At 40.4% G+C, this 11,923-nt stretch overlaps 1 protein-coding gene across 1 annotated transcript; it reads right to left on the bottom strand.

Moving 5' to 3' along the window:
* Positions 1-824: 824 nt before the first annotated feature.
* svbp (small vasohibin binding protein) lies at positions 825-5,017 on the bottom strand. The gene is made up of 3 exons (XM_071494747.1): positions 4,826-5,017; positions 3,682-3,815; positions 825-3,523 (listed from the first exon to the last, which is right to left on the bottom strand). The coding sequence occupies exons 2-3, from the start codon at positions 3,793-3,795 to the stop codon at positions 3,437-3,439; spliced, it is 201 nt and encodes a 66-aa protein (XP_071350848.1). The 5' UTR covers positions 3,796-3,815; positions 4,826-5,017; the 3' UTR covers positions 825-3,436.
* Between the last annotated feature and the right edge of the window lie 6,906 nt (positions 5,018-11,923).

Below are 11,923 nucleotides of genomic sequence, written 5' to 3'. Positions count from 1 at the left end.
CTCTCTCGATGACCTCATGCCATTAACTTTGTTTCCTTTTCTCTCCCGTAGTTTGTGCTTCTCCTCTCTCTCCCTCTCTCTGTCCTCATTCTGCAGGTATCTCTGCCTCGGGAGCAGCAGGATCCAGATCCACCACTACTCATCTTTACTATTAACCACTGTTACCTGTCATCATTATTATTGATAACACCATTACCTACACAGCTGTTCCTGGTCTCTCTCTCTCTCTCTCTCTCTTCTCTCCCCTCTCCTCCCCCTCCCCCTCTTTCTATCTTCTCCTAAACCCAACCGGTCGAGGCAGACGGCCGCCCACCCTGAGCCCGGTTCTGTTGGAGGTTTCTTCCTGTTAAAAGGGAGTTTTTCCTCCCCCGTCGCCAAGCGCTTGCTCGTTGTGGGAACTGTTGGGTTTTTCTCTGTAACAAAGTAAGGTCTTGACATTACCCTGTAAAGTGCCTTGAGATAATGTATATTATGATTTGGCGCTATACAAATAAAATTGAATTGAATTGAATTAAATGTAAAACAGGGTATGCATTAGGGTGGAGCTACTGTGTGACTGACAGACTTCCACACATGGCGACCTGCCTGACAGTCAGGATAGAGTACACAGCAGGTCAGATCCTCCCTCACTCCTCCTTGATTAAACAGATCAAACTGTATCCAGATTTGCTGAATGACAATTAAGATTATTTAAGCCTGATAAGAGATTGTTAGCCTGATTTGTTGAATTACATTTGATGAACAAGGCTCCAAAGTTATAACGTAGTACATGTCAGGACCACGACCTCATCTATTTTATAGACACCATCAAATAAAAACACACATTTTTAAAAAACACACATTTATTTTCATTAAATCAAAATTACATAACTCAAATGAAGGTGGCTGACAAACTGTGTTAAACAATATAAATATCTGCTGGTGTCAGCCATAAATAAACATTAGATTGCAAACTTGTGACTGTGACAGTAAAAATTCATATACAGGCCAGTTGGCATTACATGTCACTGACATGATAGTGTTCAAAGTGAGCACCATTAACACTGACAATTTAAGGGCACTGTTTAGATTAAAGCTACATTAGGCAACGTTCATGAATCACTGAATTACCTTTTGTTCTGCCACTCCTCAGAATCAGTGACTGTGCCAATGAGTTCTAACAGTAGCTGTGGTTACCAGTCAGTTTAGTGTAACATTTGTTTTTACCATGGCCAGTGTTAGAAAGCAGAGAAAGAGCCAACGAAAATGTGATTTAGCTGTAGCGCTGTTAGCATTGTAATCACAAATCGCAGCCTCGGTAACAAAGGTAACAGAGAATTTTCAACCATCATTCAGCATTTATGGTAGTAAAAGATAAAAATTCAATTATCTTCAAGAGTGGCTGTTTCATAGAAAAGGTGCTTTGAATTTTTCTCCAAGAAACTTATGATATACAAGAACAATGGGTCGCATTGCGCTTTTCTGATTAAGCCTCATGCTGAAAGTTTACTTGGGTGGATTTATAAAACAGACCAGCTGAACGCAACCTGTCCAGCATGAAATGACACAGTGATATTGCTGGTGCAGAGTTAAGCATCGATCAAGCCAAACATACACGGTGTATTTCTCAAGCATCACAGACTCAGTCTTAGGAATCACACTGGAAGTGAACCCGGGATTACAAACACTGCTACCTCAGAGTAAGATTTCAGTGATCTGTGAAGCTTCTTGCTGCTGTTCCTAGAAGTGTGTGCCTGTGACATCTCTGCGTTACAACGTTCAAAAGATGTATGATGACATGATGTGTGATGATGATGACACATAATGTATTTTTTTTTGCAGTTTGGAGTATAAGACCAGTGAAATGCAGAAAATAAAACTTTTAGGTTTCATGCGAGTAGGTGAATAAATAGGTGAAGTATGATGCAAAAATTAATTAACAGCTCAATCCATTTACATAGCATGAAAACTGGCAAGCAATTTGTGTGGCTGAAAAATAAACGTATGCAAATTCAAATAATTCCATTTGTTTTATAATGCCTGTAATAGTGCTGCGTCTTGCATGTTTTGTGTATGTTGCACATCAAGCAATGATGTTGAAAATCCTCTGGTCTCCCATAGGTGGGTAAAATTGATTTCTGTAATGTCACCTTGTGAAATGCACTGTAATTTGAAATGAATACATAAGTAACACATAAAGATCCTATGTATTATATTTTATGTATTGTAATTTAGTTGAGACATCCTTAATAACAATTAGCAGGTGACATCCAGCCGAGGGAGCACAGTGTTCAAAATGAAAGTTTTAGTCTGCTCTCACTGCAGAGCCCTGAGTTATGCACATTGTTTTTATGATGCGTTGGAAGACCATCCAAAGTTCAGTTAATCAAAGTTCAGTCCTGAAATTCTCTGTTCTGACAGAAGTATCGCTGTTAGAAAGCTGCATTTTTCCTGTTGCAAAAAGGTGTAACACTGTGAGGAAACTGATTTCTGCAGGAAGAGTTCTTCTCTGCATCGCTCACAAAGTCAGTTACAAAAACAACATCTCTCCTGCCACCTAACGGCGACATAACACATTACGACTCCTCTGGAGCTCTCCCTCATTTAAGCAGCAGTAAGAGTGATTTCATAAGTAAAGAAAGTTGATAAAAAAGGTGAGAATTTCAGGACAGTTATGAATGATTTCCTACTCTGAGACGCTTGATAAATACGGACCCAGACATTTCTGTTAGGAGTTTCTGACCCAGTCCACAGCTAGAGGGGAATGAGTACTGAACCCATGCAAATGGATAACAACAAGGACTTGAGTGGGATGCTCATGTTGTGGATGCTCATTAGGTGTAAGTATCATTAGCCAGTGTGACAATATGTAAGCCAGTTATACTGTGATGGATTGTCATCACATATCAAGACTCTCTGCCTGAAGGTCTGCTACTTGTCAAAAACCATTAATACAGTTTTAATAAGATCTACAGCTGCCCGTGCTTTTAAATGGCCCATCCTTCGGTCATCAACACTGTGGTGCCTTTGAGCGACTTCATGTAAAGTTAATATGTATATTTGAGCTGCGCAACTTGAAACATGTAAATGTGAATTTGGACAATACTGAAAAAACAGGATGCGAGCTCGGTTTAACCATTACTGAAATGTTACAAATGCTTATATTCGAGGAAAGAAAATATCAGTGACCTGATGTGTCTGTAGGAAATCTGTAACTCTGCTTCCTGTTCTCAGTGTTTGAGTCAGGAACTCAAGCCAGGAAAACATCAGAGGCAGGAATTGTCTGATTCAACATCAGAAAACAATTACTAGTCTTCTTGAAAAGTAAGACAGCACCACAACTCTACTCAAATATCAGTCTAAATACAAGTGTCTGTAACAGTGTATGTACATGGTGTTTTTGGAGTGCGATAGGTCCTGGTCCAGATGAAATAGGAAGGCCAAGCAGGTGGGACACTTATTCTCCCTGTGACTGCATCTGTTTACAAAAGGCCTCAAACTGCTGCTGCTCCAACTCTGTCATCACCTTGTTCAGAGCATAAATCTGTAAATAAAGAAGCAGGAAACAGCTCAGTATACAGGAGTAAGAAGCATTATGAAACATAATACAGTTAGCACACTACCAAAATAATTCCCCTTGGAGATTAGTGCATGTGTGTCAGGATTTAAAAATAAATAAAGCGTAGTGATGAACTGTATCACCTCTGCTCTCTGTCTCTGTTTGAGCTCCTGTTGTGCAGATTTCTGCTTGGCTCTGTCTCCCCTGGTCGGGGTGGAGTTCAGCTTTGGCTTGTCTTTACGGCAGGCAGGCTCCATGGTGGCACTCCTCAATCAACCTGAGAGATTTAAGAGGAGATACTTGACATTTTTGACACTGTCTCGCTTACTGTATGCAAGGGCTGAATGATATGCATAAAAAAATAATACTGGCACTATTTTGACAGATATTGAGACTTGTCACGATTGTAGTGGGAAAGCTACTCATTGCATTTTATTTTCACTGAAATAAATATGAAAAAATATGTGATTTTTGCTGGGGACTGCATATTCCCTAACATCTGGGGAATATGCTTCGGAGGACGGGTGCACCTCTGGAGCATCATAAAGCTTTATTTATCATTGTAATAATTGTATAGTTGTTGTTGTGACACCAATTTACCTGTCAAAAAAATTGTAGATCCTGTGATTTGGATATTGCACTTGGCCATACTGTGACTTTGTTAATATCTCGATTCATTGTTCAGCCCTACTGTAAGGTAAAAGAGTCTTGGTTTTCTGTAAAAACACAAACCACCAAAAAGAAAAAAAAAAAAAAAAAAAAAAAAATATATATATATATATATATATATAAATCGGAGATAGAAGTCATCAAAAAAGCACCTTGATTTGGTGAACAGAACTTGATACACACACAGCAATTACAACATCTAAACAATTTCTGAACGTAGTTATAAGTAATGACAATAAATGAAGCTGGGTGCAGATGAGGTGTTGAACAGAACAATAGTATCGTGATGAATCGTGGCTGTTCATTTCAGCTCTTCGAGTCATGTTGTTAATGTTAAGCTACTAACGTTGAAGCAAACGTCCCACTCTCACTGAGTAACGGACCGAAAGTACAGTTGGTGTCACCAAATGTTTAGTAGCAATAATGTTTAATGCTACCCAGCTACAAAAGACATATTTCTTTTCAGCCAACTGCTAGAAGGATTAATCCTTGGTAAGTTAAATGTTAGTGAAGAGACTCACATTTTTAGCTAGCTAATGTTGGCTAGCTGTTGGTTACTTTTTATAAAACAACATTCCACCAACGGTAACATTAGAGTGCAGATAATAGCAGACTTACCCGGGAAATATAAAAGATGGTAAAGAGTAATGTAATTACAGTGACGTTAAATTTGCCAGGCAGTTGGCTGCAGCTAGCCACTAGCCGATTAAAACAGCTGTTCCCAATGTGTCACCAGTAAACAAATCCGAGTTGAATAGTGAGGCATTTGTACAACTATTCCGGTTCCGGTTTTTTTCTTCTTCTGTCACTAAAAGCGGTTAGCTAACGACTTAGCTGCACATTACCGCCACCGAGTGTTCTGACGTGGTGATGGCGTTTACCTCTGCCCAGGCGAATTGAAGTCACCCCTTTTTCTTTCTTGTCATCAGAATAATATGAACTAGACTAAATTGTAAGTTGTACTGGGTTTTAACATCTGATTTACTAGCTAATTTGATCTCAGTCTCTTTACTCTGAATATGAGGCACTGAAACATCCCTTTTTGTCTGCAATATTTATCGTTCATAGCTTAATGTTATATGAATGGAGAACTGTTACATAATAATACATCTTGTATTATTATGTACCAGTTCTCCATGCTCAATAAGAATCTTTTGTACTGACCACAAGTATTCATTCATAAACACACTTCAGTACTAACATGCTTTTTGTACACTCATGTACTTCATACTAGGAATAACTAGTAACAGAGTGTGCATTAATGGTTTATGCCAATTATGGTCAACTAATCTCAGGTTTTACCAAAACTAAATTTGGCTTACCTCACTTTTTGTAAAAAATACTTCCCAATAACTGATTATAGCAAACATTTGATTGAATAATTGTGAAATTAATTGTTTCTGGAAAGACATGCTGCTGCATTTCACTGAAGTGAAATTTTTCATTGCCCTGAGAACCACAAATAAAATTCCACTCAACTCCAGTTAGTTTCAGTCTACTAGCTAACTGCTTATGCAGGAGTCCAGTCAATTTCCTCAGACACAAGATACTGAAAGTATTATTTTAGCAAATTTAGATGATGAGAACATGAGCTTCACTGTCACTACAGTGATCTCTGCTTTACAGTTGACCTTCGACCACAAGATGTCGCCCTTGTATAACAGTCTAGTGATACAGTCATATATTAAAGTAAATGAGTTTGCATTAACACAGATATTTCGGGCATGCGACATCATTCAACATCAATCTGATGTGTGTATCTGATGGTGAAGGTGCCTCCAGAGAGCAGAGGAGTTTGACAGGAGAGTCTCTGATGAACTAATCCTGTTGGAGTCTTTAGTGTCACTAAGCCTGACCTCTGACACCTGCTTATTGGGTAAAAAAATGAATTCTTTGACAGTCAAACTGTTTTCTAAGTGTTTTCGCTGCATTTTCACTTTTGATTTAAGACAGCTTACTGATAAGCATTACACACACACACACACACACACACATACTGCACAGACTCCCCTCAGGGCAACTCTTCACTGCATAAATCAGCTGGGTGAGGAGTGAGGCTGACACCAGCTGAAGGGTGGCCCAGAACACATTTATCACCTCAGAAACAAAAACAGTCATTATGAAGGGACAGAATAACTAAACACTCTCACATGTGAAGTGAGGAAAATCGTCCTCTCAGACCAAACTACCTGACAGCACTGGAAGTCTCCGGTGTTGTTGTGAACTCGAGTGCTGAATGTATGCATGTGTGCCCTCTGGCAGTGCTACGCCACAGAGATTTATCGTGCGGCATACCAACGGTTTACCTGGATTTATCCTCCAACTACAGGAGAGCACTCTCCCTTGGAATAATATCCTGCCAAGAACAACTTCTGCTGAACACTGCAGACAACAACCAGACCTGCTGCTCCATATGCACAGCAGCATAAAGGAAAAACACTTATATAAAGTCTGGCAATCAACAGCGGGGGTTAAGTGTGGGCCCTCAACTTACATATCAGTGCTTTTGGTTGAAAACACTGCATCTAAAAGTTGTATTTCTGGGTGTTTTAGTGATAATCTGAAACTTTTTTTCTGCTTTGCTGATTTATGTAACCCACAAGTTATTTTGACTCAATATAGCTCAAGAAATCTTTAAATGAGCTGTCATAAACCCCCAGGTTTGGGGAAGGTAACTGTCTTTTTTAGTTTATTTGAATTAAAGAGTAGACCAACTGGGGCAGTTAGCAAGTCATCAGCTGTCAGAAAAGTGTGCCACCCACAGAAAAAGCCAAGGTGAAAGACGTCACAGTGCTGACCACGCTGTCTGATTGACAAGTGATTTCTGGGAAGAGCAAAGCACAAACACCCACAGTGATGACTGAACCAAACTTAGCAACAAATCACAGGAAGAAGGTGGTGCAGGTACAATGAGCGACTACATGGCACCGTAACGAACCAGCTGAGGTGTTGTTAATATAGTGCAGATGATGTGAAGAGGAGGAGAGGTAACACTGGCTTTATATGTGGAGCTTTTACCTTGGAACAGTTGACTTTAGTGAGAACTGCTTCAGCTGCTTAAGCAAACAGCAGGGACAGTTAAGATATAGGACATCAGTGACAACAAATGGGAATTTGTGGGGGGGTTTAAATATTTTACCTGAGAAATGGTAAATTTATTGTCTGATAATTAAAGGACAAGAAACTTACATCAAAGGCACTCTATAGCAAAGATGACACATTACAAGCAGCGCCAGTGGTATGAAATGGTACACACTTCCTGTCTCCTAAGTGGACATTGCAAGTGACAGTATCATCTTTGATATTAATATCTAACATTATCCAGACTGAGCTGTCTGCAGCCTTTTGGAAAAGTAAAAAGCCTATTGCTGCACATTTTTTAATGTGCAGCAATAGGCTTTAGGCTTTAGGCTTTAGGCAATAGGCTAACTGATGAATGTCTTGTCCATGTCAAAACAATACAACCTTATAATACACAAGAATGCAACACTAGATACAGTATAAATTTATAACTGAATTGCAGCTTATTTTTATCTTTCTAGCTTCATATCTGATCAACCCAGAACAGGATCATATCAGTCTAATAATAGTCTCTGTTTTCCCTCCAAAAACAGTTACATAACAGTAACAGTAATATTATTATTAAGCAAAGAAACACAAGTTGTACATCTGTTTTAACTTTTAATTCATGGTTTCACGTATAAGTCCCTCTAAACTTCTGTTTATGCAGTTGAAAAATGACTTTGGCAGCAGTGCAGCAGTGAAACCAGACCAGATCTCAAAAGAGTTGGTTGCTGAGAGAATTAATTTTCTCCTGATCTGCTCATCTAAAAAAATACCATTTTAGCGTCAGAATGATTGGAAGATCTGTGGCTTGTGGAAAATGGATCCAGTGTTTATCTTGGTGACTATGGGGCAAAAGAATTGGTCATAACCTGTGATCACGTTCACTTTTCCCATTGGAGTGAACAGATTCAGACCTGCCGCCGGTGTCTTAAAGGGGCGGGAAGTGGTGAATCCCCTGTGATACAGGGAATAAGTCTAAGTGGGTTGTCTCTGTTCTCAACTGTCTCTGCTTATATTCAGGATGTAATGTGTGTTATATGTGTCATATAACACTCTAACTACACACTAATATCTTTGCATCATGCAGGTCTGAGAAGGCCTGATGGGTTAACGTAAAAAAACAAAACAAACAACAGTTACCTTAAAGTTACCTTTAAAGCTCTTGAAAATTTGGTTTAAACATAACATGAAATATCCAAGACTAAATAAACCATGTTAAAACTGTTGCAAAAGAGTTTAACACTCAAAAACTTGTGTGTCTGGTTTGATTAGATCTGATTGACAGTAGCTTGACAACATATGCAAACAACCTCACAACTGTCACCTTAGTGTGATTCAAGCGTTGCTAAATCCTGTTTGGTCACACATCTAGGTGACTTTTTTTCATATGAGCCCTGCTTATTTCAAACCAGTGAAAAGACCAAAGACAAAACATGTAGAAGCAAAACTAATGTTGGCAGAAAATTGCATGTTCATGTAGAAGCCCATCATTCACAACAATAATATTCACAACAGACCCATATTGTTTGATTATAAAGCAGGTCTAGTGTCTGTATTAATACTGTGAAAGTATTGAGCCTCAGTCCACAGAGAAATGCACACAGCCTGTATTCAGAAACTGAGCCTTAAAACCAGCCGTCAGGACTTCTGTAACTTTGTGATGTCACAACAAAGCAGTCACTGCTCTCAGCCATGCCCCAAGCCCCGCCCACCTGGACCCACCATCCGACCTTGCAGGATTTGGTTTCTCTGAGGGTTTACCCGAAATCAGTCAGCCAATCAGAAGAGAGTCAGAGTCTCTCTTCTGATTGGCTGACTGACCTGCAAGAGCTCCGGAGAGAAGTCTGAGAGAGGAGATGTAAAACTACACTGAGACAGTTTTTGGTTCTTAAAACCACAAATATATCTTCTTATGGATATCAACACTTCAAATAAAACACAGGCAAAGTGTGAGATATGGGACCTTTAAACAGTGTCAGAAATTAGGACCAAAAGTTTCACAATGTGACTGCTGCCACGATCAACAAACCAACCAATCAGAATATAACATGAAATGAAGCAGAATCCACTGGCTGACATGGCAAGTGGTAAGTCGTCTTGTAAGAAAAAAACAACAACACTCTCCTTCTCTTTCTGCACTTATCTCCAAACCTTTTTTGCTGCATTTTCAACACAGGAGCAGCAGATGGATGACGCAGGCTGATGACATGCCACTGTTCTCTTATCCTTTTTTTGATCTACATCATTGAACTATGATTCACACAATCTGACATGCATCAGACTGATGTTGTACAATCACACTGATTGACACCAAGATTTTATTAGACCCATTTTTGTTGTTGTTCAGTCTTAAGCTGCCTAAAGTCTAAAGATCATCTCAGCCTTAAGATGCTTTCGCGAGATTAGTGATTCACCAAGGAACAATCACACACTTTGTTATTTTAAACAACCTGACAACAGCTGAGAGAGGAGTTGAGAGGTTTTGAGCTGTCAGTGGAAACCTCACCATCTGATGCTGGACTGTACAGTCAGTCAGACTAGAGTGTTAGAGAGAGAGGAGGAAAAGAGATGAAAAGGTTGAGAAGTAAAGGAAGAGAAGATGGAGAGATGGTTAATGTTTTATAGAGTGGCAGAGAGGGCTGGAGAGGGGAGGGATGAGGTGTGGAGAGACGGGCCGGGGAGACGGCAGCGGCACAAGTGTGTGTTAGGAGCCTTGTTCTTCTAAATTAAACTCTCTCTCCAGGGGGAAGCACAGCTCTGACTGCTCTTTCACACCAGCGGCCCTGAACACACAAACTCACCACAACCTCCTAATCCAGCTCGCCAGTCCACTGCCAAAAAACACACACACGCACACGCAGCGCGCACACACACACGTAAGCATGGTGTGTACAAATCCCCATAGACATGTACATATTCATACACACACAAAGTCTTTCAGGACTAAAAATAAATGACCATGGTGACGGTGCCTAAAATAACTGGACACACACACGCATCCACAAACATACGCTTACTGTACACGCATACACAAAGGCCTTCACGCATGCACACACGCACTCATGGACATGTGAACACACTCTGTTGCTCGCTTCACACCTGAACCCCAACAGACCTGCAGCCGCCAGAGCAAACAGCAACCAGCAAAGATATGGACAGGATGTGACCTGACAAGCAGGGGTCAGGGCGAGTGATGCAGCGCGTGCACTCTCACACACACACACACACACACACACACACACACACACACACACACACACACACACACATACATGCACACACACGCACACACACACTCTGAACTCTGACAGGGTGTATTTGAGGTTCCTGTTTTGATGAAAGGCTTTCAGATTTCATGCCTCCTTAACACCGCTCTGCTTCAGCTGGTAGCTGGCAGGAATAACAGAGAGGTGAGTGCCTTGCTCAAGGGCACCTAAACAGTACCTGCTGAGGTGCGTGGTGAGGAGATGGGAGAAAAATGGGTGAGATGATGCTTAAACATTTCCACTTGGTGACTCCGCATAGAGAGTTAAAGATAGAGGGTGCTGATGATTCCTGACAGAAAACATCCCTCCATCTGTCTGATGGACAGTGACATGGAAAACAAAAGTCCAGGTCACGTCTCAAGTCCTTGAGGCCTAGTCAAGGATGAGTTCAAGTTCAAGTTCAAGTCAGGTCTCAAGTCAAGTCAACTTTATTTCTAGAGCACATTTAAACACAGCTTGAGCAAAGTGCTGTGCAAAGCTTTACAGCTGTACAAAAATAAATACAAGGAAGTAAAACAAATGTATAAAATAAGTAAAACACAAGGAGAGTGTACTAAACATATGGTACACAGAAATCTATACACATACTATCAAAAACAAGAAATCCACAATGACAATGGACTAAAAGGTTAGTGAGATACAAAGGCCAGTGAATAAAAATGTGCCTTTAAGGCAGCACTAAGATCTAATAAAACTGGGATCCTCAGTCAACAGTGAGCAGCAGGTCATCAGCCACCTTTAACAGAGCTGTTTCAGTACTGAGTTCACTGTGTTCAAGTCAAACTGAAGTCTCAAGTCTTTAATGCAAAGTCTAAAGTCAAGTCTATAGTCCCTGAGGCCGAGTGTCAAGTCTGTCAGAGTGAATCTCAAGTCTCAAGTTTCTGAGTCAAGGTCTACCAGGTCAGAACTTGCTTTTAAATCAGGTTTAGTCTTCAGGGATTCAACTCTGAAGAAAGTCAGACAGTCCTAACAGCAGTAAAGTCCAAGTCCAGTCTCCAGGCCTCATTTCTGAGATTCAAGCAGAGATTAAAGTTTCAACTCTGAGCCTCTACAGCTCTGACCTGATATCAGAAATATATTAAGCTTATAATAACCAGTTACACAAATGATACAGGTAAAGCACGTGAAGCACATGAACAACTATAGATTTATTTTTCTGAATCCCAAAACATCTGTGCTGAACGAGCGGCTCCAGCCCTGTCCCCTCAGCATCAGGATGTTTCTGGAGACTGAGAGACTTTAGACCTTAATCTCCTGTCTCCTCCTCCAGTCTCTCACATAACAAAACAGACTCACTCTGGGGTCTGGCACACACGCACACACACACACACACACACACACACACACTAAATTTGTCCATTGATGAAACTATGACTCATTTTTT

Source organism: Trachinotus anak, unplaced genomic scaffold, assembly GCF_046630095.1.
Source record: "Trachinotus anak isolate AG129_WGS33_773 ecotype Australia unplaced genomic scaffold, CSIRO_AGI_Tana_v1 ptg000013l, whole genome shotgun sequence".
Classification (NCBI taxonomy): Eukaryota; Metazoa; Chordata; class Actinopteri; order Carangiformes; family Carangidae; genus Trachinotus; species Trachinotus anak.
The sequence above is the reverse complement of the archived record's forward strand: the minus strand, read 5'-3'. Positions and strand labels throughout refer to the sequence as shown.